Source organism: Guillardia theta (genome assembly GCF_000315625.1).
Source record: "Guillardia theta CCMP2712 unplaced genomic scaffold GUITHscaffold_20, whole genome shotgun sequence".
In the NCBI taxonomy this organism is placed as follows: domain Eukaryota; class Cryptophyceae; order Pyrenomonadales; family Geminigeraceae; genus Guillardia; species Guillardia theta.
The window spans coordinates 382,900-401,864 of NW_005434654.1; the positions used below are offsets into that span (position 1 = coordinate 382,900).

The following is an 18,965-nucleotide window of genomic DNA, read 5'->3' on the forward strand; positions in this document are numbered from 1 at the left end:
ACGCCGACGCCGCGGCACGCCGGTGCCCGGCCGGCCCGGCCGCCTCTCGGTGACTGGCGGGCCTGAGACTCTCACCGTTCTCGGACGGCTGCACTGCCCGCATCCGAGTCAAGTTTTTGACAGGCGGGTCAAATCACTGGGACCCTCCTGCCATGTCCGGGCAAGTGACATGGATGGAGAAGAGGAGGAGGAGGAGGAGAAGGAAGAAGGATAGAGGAGGGGAGAGCTTTAGGGTATCCACCCATGACGAGGACATGGTGGGAGATGATAGTTCCAGTGTGCGATCAGTTCAATCTCTGGCGGGGGTGGCTGGACCGGACGTGGTACCATCCCTACTAGCAGGGGGTGGCCATGGGCTGGACCTGTCAAGGTTCGACAAGGACCGTCTTCGTCTCTCTCGACATTTTGAAAGGGAGGCATCCAAGAGAGCATACGCTGTTTGGATCAGCGATTCCGAGCGGAGCACGTATGACAACAACCCGATGATTCTTACTCTCAGCGAGCCCGCGATCCATGGCGGAGAGAGCTTTCTAGTGCTCTTCCCACGGAAAAAGACAGATTTCCAGGAGATCCGCAGGACTGTTCTCGAGTTTGTCTTGCTGACGCCAGTCGTCAACGACAAGATGAAACTGAAAGATTTGGCGAATTTCTTCATTTCAGAATTCTGTGCTGAGATCCGGGGGGAACGCGACAAGATCCGCTTGAAGGACATCAGCTCTGACGCGAGTAGGATCACGCTGATACTAGAAGAAGATGTTTGTCCCTCGCGAGATTTGTCACAGGTCATCATGAGGTTCAGAAATCAGATCGGGAGCCCCTTCTCTCAGCTCAACGACAAGATGTTGCTGAGTAAGATCATGGGTATCAACTTCCCCAAGGAGAAACTTTCCGCTGCGGCGAGAAGGAGGCAGAAGAATCAGCTCACAGGCGATAGAGCGCAGCAGGACATGTCTTCGAGGATGTTGAGATTGAGCTTGCGAGATGTCACGTATGTGCACGACAGCGATGATCTGCATGTTGATGTTGCGACCGCAAGCAAGTTCGGGAACATTCTCGTGAAATTCCAGAGCGAGTCGGAAAAGCGTCAGTTCCTCGTCGCGTTTGAAGGAGCGTACGAGCCAAAGGACGAGTCGAAGCCTGCCGAAGATGTCCTGGAGGACCGCTCTGAGCTGGAACCGTCGCTCCTGCCAAGAAAGCTGCTGCTGGCCGAAGAGCTGGAGGATTACTTCAAGAGCAGTGCTTCTCAGGTAGACTTCACGACGCTGCAGCACTTGGAGCATGTCGGGAGGAGGCAGTGGGCGACGAAGTCTCGGACGATGTACAACAATCCACACGAGATCATATCCAAGACCCGTTTGCTCTCTACGAACGAGCTAGGCCTCGTGGGGAACTTTGAAATCGAAGGGAAGGAGGAGGAGGAGGAGGAGCAAGACGATATCGAGCTGGGAGATTTGCATGCGTTGCCTGCGGAGTCGGAGCCGATTGTTGGAGAAGGAGCAGGACATGAAGGGAAGGGACAAGACGCGGGGGACGACGGGGAGACGCTGGAAGAGGAGGCGATGATGGAGGTACTTCAGGATGAGGAGGAAGGACGGAGGACCCTTGTTAGGAGGGAGGAAGACCTGAGGTCTCAGACTCTCAGATGGATGTCTGAACGAGCCATGCAGAAGGAGTGGTTGGAGATCCGACCGATCCCCTTGTCTCAGTACTGTGACTGGGGCTTCTGGTTCCTGGCAGCGGACAGGAACTTTCAAGATCTGGAGGAGAGGTCCCTGTTTCTCTTCAGCAAGCGGAACCCAGTCCGCCTCCTCTGTCTCCATCTCATCCGCTCTCGCTTCTGGCTCGCACTAGTGCCTGTGGTGGTCTTGGCCAACGTCGCCTTGCTCGCTGCTGGGGATCCCCTCGACAACCCCGACCTGATCCCTGTGAGTTAGTCAGCCAGCCAGCCAGCCAGCCAGCCAGCCAGCCAGCCAGCCAGCCAGCTAGTCAGCCAGCCAGCCAGCCAGTCAGTCAGTCAGTCAGTCAGTCAGTCAGTCAGTCAGTCAGTCAGTCAGTCAGTCGTTATGATGTCAACTCATTCTCTTCTCTTCTCGCTCTTTTCTGACGAGCCCTGCGCTGCTCGCAGGTTTCTGCCACCCGGGCGAACATGGAGGTCGCGTCCTTTGTCTTCAACATCTTCTTCATCCTGGAAGCGAGCATGAACATCATCGCCTACGGCTTCATTGTTGGGTCAACGTCCTACCTCCGCCAGTCCGAGAACGTCGTTGACTTTGGCATCGTCTTGACAAGCCTCGTCGACATCCTAAGCGCCTCCTCCAGCAACCTTACCGCCCTCAGGAGCATCCGAGCTGTCCGCCCCCTCCGCATCCTCAGCAGGTCCCAGTCCCTCAAGGAGCTCCTCTCCATCCTCGTGCGCGCCGTTCCCGTCCTGCTCGCCGCCCTCTTCATCTGCCTCCTCTGCCTCTTCATAGGTGAGGCTGGGGAGACCCGACAGCTGGGCGGGTGCTGGGCCAAGGGCTGACAACTCTGTCCAGGGTCCATCATAGGAGTCCTCTTCTTCAAGGGGCTGCTCCGTTCGCGCTGCTACTCGACGTCTGACGGGCGCCTGCTGGGCTCGCAGCAAGTGTGCTTCCTGCAGCTGGGGCAGAACAGCACAAACTTCCCCTTCATCGGCAACCCTTACTTCTGCCCCGAGGGTTTCCACTGCCTGCAGCTTTTTGCCAACCCGGGAAGCGGGTTTGACAACTTCGACAACGCGGGGTAGTCTTGACGTTGATGACGCTGCTCTTGCTCCCTCCCATGGCCCCTGTCCACCATCTCTCTACCTTCCAGCCTCCTTCCTGCCATTCCCTCTCCTTGCTCTAAGATCTGTTCTGTTCACACTCCTCCGCTTGTCTTCGAGTGACTTTCAGTTGCTTTGCAGGTATGCTTTCTCCGTCCTGGTTCAGGTGAACAACAGCCTCGTCCTCTCCCTCCTGCTTCTTGCTCCCCCCTCCCCCGTGCTCTCCTGCTCTCCTGCTCTCCTGCTCTCCTGCTCTCCTGCTCCCTTCCCCTCGTTACTCCTCCTCCTGACCCCCTTCACTCAGGTTTTCACCATGTCGGGATGGTCCAACGTCATGTTTGACATTCAAGACGCAATCTCCCCCATGAGTTCCCTCTACTTCCTTGGCCACCTCGTCATCGGCCCCCTCCAAGTTCTCTCCTTCTGCCTCGCCTACATCAGCGCCAGGCTGGTCCAGCAGAGGAGGACGGAGTTCCTGCGCAGGGAGAAAGCCATCTACCGGCGATGGACCAACGCTTTCCTGCACGTCATGTTGGAGACTTTCCAGGTGCTTCCTCCCCCCGCCTCCTCCCTCTCCTTCAATCCTCTGCATGCCCTCCGCTCTTTGCATGCCTCCCTTTCCTTCTCCTCTCTACCTACTCGCAGCTTGTTCTTTTCCCTTCGCTGACCTGAACGCACTTGATCGACTTCTTTCTTGAGCAACGTTTCCATTCCAATAACCTCCTCCTCCTCCTCCTCCTCCTCCTCTTCCCTCCCTCCCTCCCTCCCTCCCTCCCTCCCTCCTGACGATAGCTCCTATCAGGAGCGCTGCGAGCTGCGTAAGATTCTGCGGACAAACTTCCTCCTCTTCCGCTTGTTCAAGAGGACTTACCTGCATCGGATCGAAGACGCCATCAGCACATGGCACCAGGAGGCGTTCTTCCGCCGAGTCTTGCGAGGAGACCGAGGGCAGCAGTTTCTCTTCTACACCTCCTCCCGCTTCGAGAGGAAGTACCGCAGAAACCCCTGGCAGGCCTGGAAGTACGCCGTGCTCGTCATGCACAGGCGCGTGCAGAAGCTGCTGGAGGAGGAGATCGAGAAGTCGAGAGAGAAGGGAGGAGGACTCGTGCAGTTCGACGTGATCGGGTAAGGAGTGAGGGAGCGAGGGAGGGGAGGGACGGGAGGGAGGGATGGGAGGGAGTGAGGGAGGGGAGGGAGGGAGCGAGGGAGGGGAGGCTCCATGCCTGTCTCTACCTAGGGATGTGAGGGGAGGGGAGGGAGGGGAGGGAGGGAGTGAGGGGAGCGAGCGAGGGAGGGAAGGGAGGGGATGGAGGGGAGGGGAGGGAGGGATCGCTCGGCTCGCTGACAGGATCATGGGCAGGAGGCCGATAGTGACGAGGAGGCTGAGGCAAGAGCTGAGGAAGAGAATCATCAAGTCCGACGAGGTGAAGGAGCGGCTGCAGGGCAGCGACATCAGCAACTACTACCTCGAGCAGCTGAAGCTGCGCATGTCGGAGAGGAAGCACTTTTTCAGGAAGAAGCTGCGGCAGGTAGGAGGGTGGCTTGACGAGAAGCTCCGAGCGCTGGCCTGCTCGTCTTTCCTGAACGGGCTAGTGATGTTGGTCGCTATCCTCAACACGCTCGTCCTCTGCCTCGAGCACGAGTACGAGAGCAACCTGGGGGACTACTGGTCCTCGGAGAGCAAGTGGATGCGGTTCGAAGCAGGCATCTCCTTCACCATGGTCGCCTTCTCCTCCGTCTTCTACCTGGAGGTTGCGATCAAGGCCGTCGGGCTGCGCAGCGAGTACGTCCTGCGCTACGACCCCGTCAAGAACGTCAAGGTAGTCGAGGTGCTGAACATCGTCGACATCCTCGTCACCGCCCTCTCCGCCCTCGAGTTCCTCCCGCTCATCAGGCAGGGAAGGTGCCTCCTCCGCGCCGCTCACTACATGGAGTGCCGCAAGGGCCAGGTCGGCCTCTCGTTCCTCCGCATCCTCCGCCTCCTCCGCATCCTCCGCCTCGCCCGGCTGATCCGCCACTTCCCGTCGCTGAAGCTGCAGCTGAGGAGCATCATCCTGGTGGGCAGGAAGGTGGGAGGGCTCATCGTCGTCCTATCAGTCTTTATCTTCATCTACTCCGTCCTCGGCATGACCCTCTTCGGCGGCATCCTCTCCCTCCCGCCCTCCCCCGACAGGCTCCAGGTGGGTGCACGATGCTACTGCAGAGTCCCCTCCATGCCTATCCCAGCTGGCTCGTTGTTTGCGGGGCATCCGTGCACGATACGGGAGGTCGACCTGACGAGGAGGAGCTGCCAGTACGTGGTGGAGACAAGGATCAGCTCCTCCTCCCTTGGCAGAGCCAGCATGACGTACAGGGCCTGCTCGGTAGAGGATGCAGGTGGTGCGCGGGGGCAGGAGGTGGTGATCGTGGGGGTGAGTCCGAGGGCGAACTTTGACTCGTTCACCAACGCGCTAGTCAGCGTCTTCATCCTCTGGACGCTGTCCAACTGGGAGTCCACAATGCAGCTAGCTGCCTCCCAGCTCGGCTGGGGGGTTAACTTTTACTTCTACAGCCTCATCCTCTTCGGCAACCTCCTCATCGGAAACTTCCTCTTCGCAGGTGCTCGATGGTTCCCTCCCCTCACTCCTTACCACTTCTGCTCCCTGCGTTTCCCTCTCCTCTCCTCTCCTCTCCTCTCCTTCTCCTCCTCCTTCTGCACTCTCTTCCTTGTCCTGGCTCTCCTAATCTCTCCTTTCCCTTCCATCGCGCCATTCCTCTCCTTCTCTCATCTGAAACTTCTTCTCATCACCAGCCGTCATCGTCGAGTTCCGAGATCAGCGCAACACCGCGCAGCTGCTGAAGAAGAGAGCAGCGGCAAGGACAGCGCACACCACGTCGACCTCCGCGCAGCAGAGCAGGAGGCAGTCGCTCTCGGCTGAGGAGTCGAGGAAGCAGAGCGAGTTCAAGAGGCTCGAGGAGCAGGTGACGCAGGACGACAAAGTCCGCAGCCTGTCAGACGTCAGGAGCAGGATCGTGAGCAGCGGGAGGAGGGCATACAGCAAGGTCAACGACTCTGCGGCGGAGACGACATGCCTGTGTCTGGTGGAGCAGAGCTTCATCAGAAGGGGGAGCACCTTCGTCGTCTCCCACCGCTACTTCACCGCGCTGATGGTCATCGTGGTCGTCAGCAGCGTCTTCCTCCTCGTCTTCGGCATCCCGTCTGACTTCCGGCAGTTTGTTGCCGTCGCTTCCCTCAACTCTTTCTTCAACTGGGTGTTCATCGCGGAGTTCGCCATGAAGTGGATCGCTGGAGGCTGCATCCGCTACCTCCGCTCCCCCGCCAACTTCCTCGAGCTCCTTGTCGCGCTCGCCTCCATCGCCGACGAGTTCAGCTCCATCGCCCTTACCAGCGGCGTCTGGTCCGCCCTCTCTCCTACCAAGGAGAGGTTCGCGGAACGAGACGAGAGGTGGACCAACCGAGTCTTTCCTGCCTTTCGCACCCTCCGCGTCTTCCGTATGCTCGACTTCTACCGCCTCCTGCCTCCCCGCTACAAGTCCCGCTCCCTCTCTACCTGCCTCGATGCTCTAGAGCTCTCGATCCCTCCTCTCCTCGTCTCCTCCGTCATCTCCTTCGTCATCCTCGTCGTCTTCAGCCTGCTGGGCATGCAGCTCTTCTCCGGCAGGCTGTGGAGCTGCTCAGATCCGAGGGTGACGCTGAGGGAGGCGTGCGAGGGGATGGGGACCACGACATGGCGGAGCAACAAGCTGAGCTTCGACTGGATCGGATCTGCTCTGCTCTCGTCTTTCTCCCTCCTCACCGGACGAGCTTGGGGTGATGCGCCTGCTCGAAGCTTGTCGTGGCGATGGTGGAGATGATGGAGATGGAGATGGAGATGGAGATGGAGATGGAGATGATGGAGATGATGGAGATTATGGAGATTATGGAGATGATGATGTCATGATGATGATGATGACGACGACGATGATGATAATGATGATTCGCCGCTCCACCCTCCTGCTCTGACACTGACGCAGACGAGCTCTTCTGGAAGGAGGCTGACGCAGGAGCTGATCCCTATCACGGGATGATTCAGAACGACAATCTTCCTGCTGCTGCTTCCTACTCCATCCTGACCTACTTCTTCGGCCTCATCTTCATCGTCAAGGTCTACACAGCAGGTGACTCCCCATGGTGTTCCGAGGACTCGATCAATTCTCCTCCTCTGCTCCTCCTCCTCTGCTCCTCCTCTGCTCCTCCTCTGCTCCTCTCTTCCTCTCCTACTCCTCTCCTCCTCCTTTTCCTCACGTTTTTCTTCTCGTCCTACACAAATCTCCTCCTTTCAACCTCTCCTCCTCCTCCTCCTCCTCTGCACATCTTCGTTCCTTCCTCTCTTGCTGACCTCTCCTTCAGTCCTCGTCGACACCTACGCCAGCGTCAACCTCTCGACCCCCTGGCCCATCCCCGCGAAGCCGAAACGCGCCGCCATCTCCGAGTGGGACGTGGGTGCGGAGCTCAAGGACCGGAGGAGGCAGTGGCTCTTCGACCAGCTGAGAAGGTTCGAGGTCGAAGTTCTGGTGACTTCCCTCGTGCTAGTCAACGTCGTCTTCATGTCTCTCGACAGCTACAAGTCAGCTGGGCAACAAGCTGGGGTCTCGCTCTCAGCTGACTTCTTCTTCGGCTTCACCTTCAGCGCCGAGGCGATCGCTCGGATCTTCGCGGGTCATCCGAAGCTCTACATGAGAAGCCCCTGGAACCGCTTCGACTTCCTCCTTGTCCTCCTCTTCTTCCTCGGCGCTGCTATCAACTTCCAGCAGAGATTCGCCTCCTCCTTTGACCTCACCTTCACCCGCAACCTCCGCCTCATCCGCGTTGCCCGCTTCCTCCGCCTCCTCAAGAGCTTTCGCCTCGTTCGCCTCCTTCAGTGGATGGTTGCAGTGGTGAACGTCATGAGGAGAACCATCCCAATCGTCGCCTCCCTTGCCTTCATTTTCTTCGTCTTCCTCTTCGTCTCCTCCGTCGTCGGCAACAAGCTCTACGGCCACCTCTGCATCCAGGGCGACGATACGCTGCGCTGCCAGCTGATGGATCAGAGTCTCCTCCTGCCCCGCCACCAGAACTTCAAGTACTTGGTGAGATCCTGCTCCTGCTCCTGCTCCTGCTCCTGCTCCTCCTGCTCCTCCTCCTGCTCCTCCTCCTCCTCGTGCTAGCCGAACCTCCCGTTCTTTCACCTCATCCAATTCTTCTTCTCCTCCCTCTCTCAATCTTCGCATCAACCTCGAGCAATTCTCAGGACCTCATCCTGCTGCTCCACCTTGCTCCCTCCTTGCTCCCTCTTCTCCTCTCTTATCTCTGCGCAGAGCACCGGCATGACCATGCTGGCGGTCATGGCGACGCTGGACGGTTGGGTGGAGAAGATGAATCTCTTCGACCTCAAGGCCGGCAAGCGGCTACCCGGCGCCTTCCTCAACGCTACTCTCCTCCTCTCCCAGCTGCCGCTCCAGCAGGAAAAGAACAGCGTCCTCGGACAGATCAGGCAGCTGCTCCCTGTCTGCCTTCTCCAGGAGGAGGCCAGGAGCCTCGAGGCCAGCGGCCTGATCACCTGCTACGACGACGCCTCCCATCGCATCCCCTGCCAGGGCACCTGCTCGCAGCTCGGCTCTGCCGCTTCCCTCTTCGTCGTCTTCATCGTCGTCTCCAACTTCGTCATCCTCCAGCTCCTCATCGCGTTCCTCATGGACCTGCTCCGAGGCCCCGTCGGCAGCACCAACTACGACAGCAGGAGGATACGGGTGGGAAGCAGCGTCCTGCTGACCCGGGACCTCAAGAAGGCCCTGAGAAGGTGGCACTGGAAGTCCAGGATGTCCCGCATGTACGCGCATGCTACCGAGAGGCCCCGGTTCCTGGCCCACCAGCAACTCCTCGCTGCGCAGGAGGAGAGGAACCGCCTCGACCGCCGCCTGAAGGAGAGGAAGAGAAGGGAGGGGTGGAGGGACAGCAGGAGCATGCGGGTCCCCTCCCATCTCCGCACTCCTACCACCCCTGCTAGGACCTCAGCTCTAGGTTCGGGGCGGGACCAGGAGCTGGCCCAGCAGGACTATGACACCGTCCTTGTCATTCCCAGCTGGGACGACCCGGTGTCAAACCAGGGGAATGACTGGGAGGTCAGGAGCGTCAGCTCCCGCCCCTCCTCCGTTCGCATCGGGGAGAACTTCCTGTTGCCCTCCTCGTTGACCAGCAGCCTCTGCTTCCTTGACAGGCAGCCTACTGCGGGAAGGAGGTACCAGCAGGAGCAGGACGGGGAGGAGGATGGGGGCCCGGAGGTGGAGAAGGAGGAGGGAGGAGGAGGGGAAGTGGAGGGAGGACAGGAGAGGCAGGAAGCCCATCGATGGAAGGTGATCGTGCATGAGGTGACGGAGGAGGAGGAGGGGGAAGGTGGGGAGGAGGAGGAGAAGGAGGGTAGAGGAGGGATGCGGAGCAGAGAGCTGCACCCTCCTCTCCTCATCAACGCCCTCGACTCGGGAAGTGACCTGACGACGTTAAGGACGGGGCCCTCTGAGGGCGAGCTCCTACAGCAGGACTTGAATCTTCCGTTCTTCCTATGATGGCTGGAGGGAAAGTCTACGCTCCCCTGCTCCTGCTCCTGCTCCTGCTCCTGAACTTCCTCGTTGATGAAGCTCACCAGTGTAAAGTACATGTACAGACTACTTGTTAACTCTCCTTCCTCGTCTTCATCCTCGATTCGATCTCTTTCACAAGGCCTCCGCTCACGTAGCAACCCCGCAGGTCCAAAGTCTGTGAAGCTCTCAGTCCATCTCCTCCTCCCTCCCTCCTCCTCCTCCTCCTACCTGTAGCTTCTTGCAGTGATCGATGACGGCAGTGACGGACGTGTCTGTTATGGCAGTATTCCCTGCTTGTACGTTACTCCCATGATAGGAAGAGGGAGCAAGAGGAGAAAGGGGAGGATGAAGAGAGGATAAAGAACATGTAAAGGTCAGAGAAAAGAGGGAAGAGGGAAGAGGGCAGAGTGGAGGAGGAGGAGGAGGAGACTTGGCAAAGGAGAGCGGGAGGAAGGAAAAGGAGGGAAAAGGAAGAGAGGCGAGGAGGAGGGTGGAAGCAAAGGGCTGAAGGAGCGCAGACAGACAGAACTGCAGGCAGTGGGAGGAGGGAGGGAGCGGCCTATCATAACCTTGCACACTCAGCTTTTTGAGCAAAGGGTTGGACTTGGCGATGGCAGACAGGCCGGCATCAGTGATTCCTGCATGTCAAACACAAGCTCACAACACGACCGAGGCAGCAAAATCAGCAGTCAGCACCAGGGCAGGTGTCCATGAGCAGAGTCTGCAGAGATCTGAACCATCGTCAGTCCTCTGCCTCCTCCTCAGGCAGGGGCAGACCGGAGGTGTTGGCTGGCTTCTATCAACGCTTGATCAGATATCAAGCGGCTGTGTGAAGGTTCAGGCAAAGAAGTGGAGCGACAAGGGTGGGATATGGATGGCAGCGGAGAGGGTGTGAGCAAAAAGGTGAGGAGGGAGGTGAGTGGTACGCGCGAAAGTGAGCACGAGATAGATGGACGTGTGTGGACAAAGAAAAGATGGAGACTGTCGAGTCATGGGGAATAGGAGAGGAGGGAGAGGAGGAGGAGGAGGAGGAGGAAACGACGAGGACGACCATTGGCTGATCGCCAGTGCAGTCAGCGTCGTGTTCGCTCTCAGAGCCCTTCCCAGCCATCTCAGCGTATGTCCCCGACAACAGCTCAGTCTACTCACCTGACAAGACAGGCATCGTTGACGTACTGACAACATGATATGTCCAGAGTCTGTTGCACAGACAACAATCAGCTGAGCGAGTAATCCTGCAGCGGTAGCTTTCCTCGAGTCGGAGCGAGGCAGCCCCGGGGCCCCCGGGCCCCTCCCCGGCCATGGCGAGGAGAGTGGCTTCGGCTGCCTGCGTGTCTTCCAGGTGAAGTTCTGACAGGAGGGGACAGGAAGCGATGATTCTTGACAGTGAGAAGTCCGAGATCCTACTGGCTCCACCCGTCAGCTGCCTGCCCCCTGCCCCTGCCCCTGCCCCTGCCCCTGCCCCTGCCCCTGCCCCTGCCCCTGCCCCTCCTCCGCTTCCCTCCTCCCTCCTTACCTGCAGCCGCACAGGTTCAGGCACTTGATCCGCCGCTGCATCTGCGCGAGGAACCCCGCGAACAGGTCTCCCAAGGGGCAGTATGCGCACTGAAGGACCTCCACCTTCCCTCCTCCCTCCTCCGAGAAGAGGTGCCAGAACGCGCCCTCGTCGAGGTAGCAGCGAGTCACGTCAAGCACCCTCAGTGTGCCTCGGTGCTTGCGGAGGATGGAGGAGACTCCGACATCGGTGAGTCTCCTGCAGTCCCTGACCCTCAGCTCCTCCAGCCCCCGACTCTTCTCGCAGAGGTCCAGCAGAGGAATGTCCGACAGGTACTTACAGCCTGAGATGTCCACCCTCCTCACCGCCTTTCCGTACTTCTTGATGTGCCACAGGAACTCGAGGTCTTCAATCTTGGGAGCCGAAGTCAGGTCCATGGCGCCCACTAGGCTCCTTGCACGTAGAAACGCCACATACCAGCTCCTACAAACACAGGAGAGGGGAAATAGCATGTGCACAGACGGCAGGAACCGCATTACCCGCACCAATAGCTCTATCCTCTTCACCATCACTTCTGTTATACCCTGATAGGTAGCAACCCCACGGGTCATCAATTCCGTGTCGTTAGCATCCAAAGTCTCTTCAGATTGCGATTCGTTGTCCTTTAGCCTCCTCCAAACTTCTTCCACCACTTGCTTCAGTTTCTTCCCCCCTATCCGCTTCCGCAACCCGGGGACTCTCCAAACAGCATCCCAAACTGTCTCATCATCTCCGGCTTGTGGGGAAGACAGAGGATCATCATCCTCGTTCTTGTTCCCGTCCTCGCCCTCGCCCTCGCCCTCTTCCTCCACCAGCCCCATCCTCCTCATCCGGGACAGGAGCGTCGCTGCCATCCTGCAGTCGGGGGAATCACAAGCCTGCCTCAGGTTGTACCCCACCCCCTGGGATGAACCTGTCCCCAGAAGGGGTGGAAGCTGGGAAGGCAACAACAAGCGAGCCCACCTCAGGTATGCACAGAAATCCCTCATTGTAGCATTGTACCATAACCCCATCAAGTACTACCGCAAAATATAAAAAATGGCTATCATAAAACTATATTAGAAGATATTACGGATATGGACATATTACAATATTTTAAAATTGTTGTAGCAGTACAAAGTGAATTTTGGGACAATGGTACAACAACACGAAATTTTAACTAGATTCATTTTTCTTTTATAATATCCAATCCAACTTTGAATTTTATAGGAATAATTTTTCAAAGTTTATTACTTACAAGTAATTTATAAAAACAGTTTTTGGGCTCACCAAATGTCCAGGGGCGAACTCCCTACCGCCATGCAGCCTCCCGCTGCTCCCGCTGCTCATCACTTCCTGCTCTCTCCCCTCCTCCTATCTTTGATTTAGATCCTCCCTACCTCTCGCTTCCCTGCTTCCTCTTCCATGCAATGTGCCTGCTCGTTTAGTTGCCTCCTGCCCCCTCCCTCCAGTGTCAGACATTGCACGGTATGTTTGTACAATCATCACCTACTCAACCATGGCGTGTTTGTTCTCACCCTGATCTGTGCTACCTCACTGTATCACATCCATTCGTAAACATTATGATGCGATTTGCACTTTGCTACGAATCCCTTGAAGTTTGCATCGCGCTTGATCAGAACAAAGTACAGTTATTGATCGAAGTAGTCGGCACGATCGCAAGAAGCGCGGTGTTTTGTCCTTCCTTTAGATTTTGCTTCAAAACCTTGACGATTGTTTTTATTTCTGTCATATTTCCTGTATCACAGTTGCATCTGAAAGCACAGCAGGGTACTGGATTAGCCTGGGGAGAGCGGTTGGGGCGATGCTTTTCTCGCGGACTTAGCCCATTGCGCCTTGACGCAAGTTCTTGATGGAACGTAGCCTGCAATTGAGGAGCTGATACACTTCAGGCTGCTGAAGCCAGAGGAACTATCAACAAGAACAACTCTCAACAGTTTACCCGTTTTTTTTTGAATCGTCGAGCCTTATCGTATCGTCGAAGCCAGTCGGCAGTGACCACGATCGTGGTTCCTATCTGATCTGCTGAAGCTTCTCATCTTTGTGCTCGGCTGCTTCATTTCTGTACCATGAACGCGTTTTTGAAGCCGGATGAAGAGAGGGAGCCTCGCCATTCCCTCCAGTCCAACATTTCGTCTGAGGCCGACGGGGATTGGGAATTCGTTCCCTCCCCTGGGCTGCTACCCACGGTAGGACAGCGAGGAGATGGTGGGAACCTTTGCTGAACGAAGTGCCTCAGGATCATGCCATCGGATCTTCCAAACAGCAGATGCTCCCTGTTGAAATTTTGCAGAGAGCCGGAGACTGGATCCAGTGGGGACTTGACGGTGCTGTGAAGGGAGTGGAACGAACCTGCGATGGTGAATGCTGAAGGAGCCACGTAGCTGAACCTGACATGTCGCTGCAGGAATCAATGGCCTTTGGCATTACAGAAGGGTCAGTGAGGAGCGGAGGGACGCTCTAGAGCTGGCTTCGAGGCAACAGTGGAAGCTGATGGAGATTGAACAACAGCGCATCAAGTTGATCAGACGCGCGTTGTTAGCAACAGCTCATCATCCTGTCGCAGGGAGCAAGAGAGAGCTCAACAGGAAGAGATGAAGCGGAAGACAGAACTTGAAGACCAGATGCGAGTTGTGCAGAGGGTGAGCGGATTGCGAAACTTTCCACGTTTTCACTGATTGCGTTGTCAGGTGAAGAAACAACGAGATGAAGCTGATGCAAGACTCCGTGAACAGGAATCGCTGCTGAAGCAAGGCAAGCCGTTGGTTGAAGACAGAAACCCGAAGACTGACCAAACGCTTGCAGCTGCCAAGATCGGAAAGGATCAAAGTCAGGAATTGGAGAGGTTACGCATTGAGGCCGAGCAGCGGTAAGGAATGTACTCCCCTCCCATTCTTCTGAGTTGGAAATCATCAGAAAGTTCCAAGAAGCTGCTGCGCTGTCTGCTCTCGATGAGCTGAGAGAGCGTCAGGTAGCCGATGCCTCTGTTGTCACTGTAGTGTGTAATGACAAAAATGCTGGCCCAGCACCTTGCACAGGAGGAGAGCCGCGAGAAGGCACGGCTGCTGAAGGAGAGAGAGCAGGAGCTTCATCGCCAGCAAGAGCAGCACCAGAAGGAACTGCAGGCCCTCGAGTGCGTCACAAGCTGGCTGTGCATGTCCTCGCCCTGACGGCTGGCCAGGGAGAAGCTTGAGAAGATGAAGGAAGCTATGGAAAGCCAGGCGAACTCAAGTGCCAACAGGTAACTGAGATGGGCTGGTGAGAATGAGCTGGGAGTCTGACTGAGATCTCAGGCGATCGTGGAGGAACAGCTACGGCAGTGAGGAAGGGAACGAAGACAACTTCCCGGACGAGTTCTACTGCTCTATTACACTGGTATGAACATGAGCTAGGGGATGGTTGTTAGGCTGATTCTGAATGAGCAGGAAGTGATGAGGGAGCCCGTGCTTGCCGCCGACGGGTTCAGCTATGAGAAGGCAGCCATAGAAGACTGGTTCGCCAAGGGGCATCGGACGTCTCCAAAAACGGGTTTGCCTGATCTCTCGCTGGTTTCAGCCTGCAATTGACCAAGCGGCGCAGGAGCTCAGATGAAGAACACAGAGCTGCAGGTGAGATCTGGAGGGCGGTGAGGAGAAGGGGAGATACTTACTGTTGGGGCAGCCGAATCTAGCGCTCAGGAATCTGATCCAGGGAAAGATCAAGCAGCGAGTTGCGGCGGAACAGTAGAGCGAAGGACTTTGTTGTTTGTCGCAAATGGCCAATCTGTACTTTACGTGCCTTGAATAAGCTGGAAAGAAGTCCTGAGCTCCTCCTGCTGTCTGACCTTCCATGATGGACTATCATCAAACAGCGAATATGGTGTGCCTCCTCCCAATCTGTCAAGTCAATGCCTTGTACAGTTGTCCTGTGTCATGCTGCTGGCCTGGCTGGCCTTACTGCTGGGCTTGCTGCTGCTGGGCTTGCTGCTGCAGCTGGCCTTGCAGCTGGCCTTGCAGCTGGCCTTGTAGCTGGCCTTGCAGCTGGCCTTGCTCTTGCTGCTGCTGGGCTTGCTGCTGCTGGCCTTGCTGCTGCTGCTGGCCTTGCTGCTGCTGCTGGCCTTGCTGCTGCTGCTGGCCTTGCTGCTGGCCTTGCTGCTGCTGGGCTTGCTGCTGCTGCTGCTGCTGCTGGGCTTGCTGCTGGGCTTGCTGCTGCTGGGCTTGCTGCTGCTGGGCTTGTTGCTGCTGGGCTCGCTCTTGCTGCTGCTGGGCTTGCTGCTGCTGCTGGCCTTGCTGCTGCTGGGCTTGCTGCTGCTGGGCTTGCTGGGCTTGCTGCTGGGCTTGCTGCTGCTGCTGGGCTTGCTGCTGCTGGGCTTGCTGCTGCTGGGCTTGCTGCTGCCCTTGCTGCTGCCCTTGCTGCTGCTGCTGGGCTTGCTGCTGCTGGGCTTGCTGCTGCTGGGCTTGCTCTTGCTGCTGGGCTTGCTGCTGGGCTTGCTGCTGCTGCTGCTGCTGCTGGGCTTGCTGCTGGCCTTGCTCTTGCTGCTGCTGGGCTTGCTGCTGCTGGGCTTGCTGCTGCTGGGCTTGCTGCTGCTGCAGCTGCTGCTGGGCTTGCTGCTGCTGCAGCTGCTGCTGCTCTTGCTGCTGCTGGGCTTGCTGCTGCTGGCCTTGCTGCTGCTGGGCTTGCTGCTGCTGGCCTTGCTGCTGCTGCTGGGCTTGCTCTTGCTGCTGGGCTTGCTGCTGCTGCCCTTGCTGCAGCTGCTGGGCTTGCAGCTGCTGGGCTTGCTGCTGTAGTATTGCTTGTATCCGCTGCTGCTGGGCTTGCTGCTGAAGAGCCTGCTGCTGCTGCTGCTGCTGTAGTATTGCTTGTATCCGCTGCTGCTGCTGCTGAAGTGCTTGCTGCTGCATGCGCTTCTGAAGAGCTTCAAATTGTAGTTGCTGCTGCTGGAGGCTTAACTTCTGCTGCTGTTGAGCTTGGTGCAGCTGCTGCTGGGGAAGCTGTAGAATTTGCAGAGGCTCAGGATCATGTATGGATTGCTGTTGACCTGATGTCTGCTGCTGAAGCTGCTGCTGCTGGTCTTGCTGCTTCTGGGCCTGCTGTCTGAGCTGATCCTCCTGCTGCTGTCTGTCTTGCTGAAGCTGCTGCTGCCGCTTCTCCGTTTCGTATGCCGATTCTAGCTTCGTCATCGCCGACTCTTGATCCTTTGTTTCCTGCCTTATTGTCCCAGGTGCTGCCCCTGCTCACACCCTAGTCACAACAGCTCGCAAAGCTGCAAAGGTACACGTGTTACCCACTGTGATAGTCTGGTCATTAGTCTTGGAGCCGCTGGTAGGAGCCTCCCCCAACCTCTGTCCAGCTTCACTCAGTCGAAAGTAGCAACACATGCTGTCCCCTCACCTCGGGCAGCTGGTTGGCGATGAAAGGAGAAGGGGGGGGAGGAAGAGAGGATGAGGGAGAGTTCTTGCCACCGCTGGCATCACCATCGATGATGAAGTGGCACATGGACGATCGGTGCCCCTGCGGTTCGGCAGCAGGTGAGGAGGAGGGGAGGGAGCATGTGGTAGGTTCTCAACCTGGGCGTTGGGAGAGCCTGGGATCGTCTTCACCAAGTGCTCTTCGCCAAGGAAGTTCGTCATGAGCTTCTCTTCTAATTCTCTCTCGCAGTCATCCAGCGCGATGAAGGTGCCAGGCTGTGCTAGGTGCCGAGCCGTGAAGATGGACTGAAAGCGACCTGGCTGTAGAATGCCTCAGCCCAACATCGCCCGCCCACTTCCCTGCTCCCATTTTCTTTCTCCTCCCCCTTCCTCCCCTTCCTTCCTCTCCGCCGTCAGTTGCTTTCATGTTCAGTGCCCCCCTCTGCTCCTCCTCCTCTCACTCACTCCTCGGATCTCAAGGATGGACTTGTCGTAGCAGCAGCCGTCGGGCGCATCGATGACGATGGCATGCCAGTGGGAATCCTTCACCACGTTGGGGAGATCCAGCAGCAGCTCCGGCCAAGTCTCCTTCTTCATGTATCGCTCGAAGTCCCGGCTGGCGATCGTCTTGTACTCTACGTGCACAACATCCTTCCTCGCCCTCATCAGGGTCTCCGACTCCTCTGTCACGAACAGCGTCTTCCCTTTCGGGTTCATGAATTGAACCCAGAAGTCCATGTCTTGTACTAGCCCAAACACCAGCAGGTTCTTTCCTTCCGACCCGCTGTTGAGGAAGTTCCAGATAGGACGCAACTGCTCGTCGCTGTGCACGACCCTACGAGGCATGTCTGGGGTCTTCCAGACCATGGTATCCTTCTTACTGTCAACGATGGGAGGAGCTGCGGTGCACTGGTCAGAGAAGCAACCACAAGTCAGGTCACGAGGGACCTGGGGTTGTTCTCATCGTGCCGAGCTCCTTTGACAATTCCTCGTGTCTGCTGAGCTCTGTCTGCAGTAGCTTGTTCCTCTTGGCGACCGCATCTGCCACCTCCTGATCGTAGACGTCAGATATATGGAGCTCCATCAAGCTGCTCTGCTCCTCCAGCTGATTACCCGGCAGTGGGTCAGTTGGTATTGCTGCCCACCATACAGGCATAAGAACGTGAAGGATCGGGAAAGGAGGGAGCAACCTGATGGTTGATGTACCATAGCGAACTCAGCAGAAGCGTCGACAAGATCCACACAACCCTGAGAGCTGAGTTGACTGTCACAAGTACTCCCTTTCATCAGGATTTGACGTAGCAAGCTCACCAAACCCTGAGTTTCCTTTGGGAGGCGCCTTCTGTATCACGTATCCTGCAGAAGCTCCCTGATCAGTGGCGGGTAGAGATAAAACGAAGGATCATCGTTGCATTACTTTGTCCCTTGACAGGACGGCGCATGATGTTCTCTTCGAGCATCGTGAACGATCCACCTCAGTTCAGATCTGCTGCTCAAGTTAGCACTGGAGGATGGCACTCTGCTCACAGCGATACATGGCTCTTCGACGCTCTCAGGCTTCCAAAAGACACATCGCCGTTGAGGACAGCGGGTGCCAGGGCAACGAGGTTGGAAATTTTCTCTGGGGACTCAAGTGAAAGTAGGAGAAAGGCTGGTCAAAACCGGCTCGGCAATGATGGTTGACCTGTTGTGAGTTTGAATCAGTCATGGAGAAGGCTTCGCCTTGAGAACTGAGGAACTACTCTACTACTCTTCCATGACGAGGCGTTCTAGGTGTAAAGAAATCTCTTACAATCATCTACCTGACGACACCTGGCCTCAGCGCCTGGTTCCACCGATCGTCATCCAGCCTTCTCGCTGACAAAAATGTCTCTTTGCCTTTCCCTCCTCAGGAGGGAGCAGACTGCTTGCCCGTCTCCTGATGCCCATCTGCCTTCCCTCTCCCTCTCTGTCCCTCCAGATTCTCTTCTGTCCCTCTCGCTCTCGCTCTCGCTCTCATTCCGAAGTTCCTCTCTCGCTCCCTCTCCCTCTCTCGCTCCCTCTCCCTCTCCCTCTCCCTCTCTCTCTCTCTCTCGCTCTTCCTCTCACTGTCCGATCAAACCCCGCCCCACCCAGCGATGTTCCGCATGACCATGTTTTCTAGCCCATGGTACCCCTACCCCCTCCTTTGAGTGGATCAGTTGGGACTGGGGGCCGGTGGGGTACGACGGTGACGTTGGGCCATTTTTTGACGTGCCAGGTGAGGATGACTGGACTGGCCCTCATCCCCCAACAAAGAAACCTGGACAACAAGCTAGTAGTATGAAACGCTGTGAGTGGCAAGGGATATTTTTCACACATATCTGTAATTTATTGAAATATAATTATAAATTTTGAACATTTAACTTGATCAAATTCCAATTTTTAGCAATCTCGTTGAAAAAGTGGACATGGATCGTGATCTCCGACAAGGGACGCTCCTCCGTTCGTGCAGAGGCCGAATGGCAGGACATTCGCTCCTTGCTTGCTTGGCGCTATGCGCAGCTGCACATGCACATGCTTCGCTCTCCCCCCTCGATCCATCCTTCTCGAGCGCATTCCATTCCCTTCCTCTTCGTCCTGCAGGAGTTGGTCGCGGAGATGCCCTCAAAGGGCCCCTGTCGATGGGCAGCACTTGGGGAATGTC

General features: G+C 57.0%; 4 protein-coding genes across 4 annotated transcripts; 2 read left to right on the top strand and 2 right to left on the bottom strand.

Moving 5' to 3' along the window:
• Nucleotides 1-152: 152 nt before the first annotated feature.
• GUITHDRAFT_136456 (hypothetical protein) lies at nt 153-9,364 on the top strand (the record flags this gene model as incomplete). The annotated part of the gene is made up of 11 exons (XM_005835710.1): nt 153-1,925; nt 2,126-2,471; nt 2,535-2,760; nt 2,924-2,948; nt 3,087-3,329; nt 3,585-3,907; nt 4,131-5,380; nt 5,574-6,593; nt 6,797-6,940; nt 7,173-7,891; nt 8,120-9,364. The coding sequence occupies 11 exons, from the start codon at nt 153-155 to the stop codon at nt 9,362-9,364; spliced, it is 7,314 nt and encodes a 2,437-aa protein (XP_005835767.1).
• A 1,527-nt stretch (nt 9,365-10,891) lies between these two features.
• Nucleotides 10,892-11,767, bottom strand: GUITHDRAFT_105415 (hypothetical protein; the record flags this gene model as incomplete). The annotated part of the gene is made up of 1 exon (XM_005835711.1): nt 10,892-11,767. One exon carries the CDS (start codon nt 11,765-11,767, stop codon nt 10,892-10,894), a length of 876 nt encoding a protein of 291 aa, XP_005835768.1.
• A 945-nt stretch (nt 11,768-12,712) lies between these two features.
• On the top strand, nt 12,713-14,704 carry GUITHDRAFT_151687 (hypothetical protein). Its single transcript, XM_005835712.1, has 13 exons — nt 12,713-13,102; nt 13,153-13,273; nt 13,321-13,432; nt 13,480-13,555; nt 13,604-13,667; nt 13,719-13,782; nt 13,830-13,884; nt 13,940-14,046; nt 14,095-14,154; nt 14,207-14,288; nt 14,339-14,441; nt 14,493-14,521; nt 14,574-14,704. The coding sequence occupies exons 1-13, from the start codon at nt 12,983-12,985 to the stop codon at nt 14,637-14,639; spliced, it is 1,059 nt and encodes a 352-aa protein (XP_005835769.1). The 5' UTR covers nt 12,713-12,982; the 3' UTR covers nt 14,640-14,704.
• A 1,397-nt stretch (nt 14,705-16,101) lies between these two features.
• On the bottom strand, nt 16,102-17,760 carry GUITHDRAFT_136459 (hypothetical protein; the record flags this gene model as incomplete). The annotated part of the gene is made up of 9 exons (XM_005835713.1): nt 16,102-16,122; nt 16,181-16,234; nt 16,284-16,403; nt 16,460-16,621; nt 16,766-17,199; nt 17,249-17,437; nt 17,491-17,555; nt 17,612-17,669; nt 17,718-17,760. The coding sequence occupies 9 exons, from the start codon at nt 17,758-17,760 to the stop codon at nt 16,102-16,104; spliced, it is 1,146 nt and encodes a 381-aa protein (XP_005835770.1).
• Nucleotides 17,761-18,965: the final 1,205 nt, after the last annotated feature.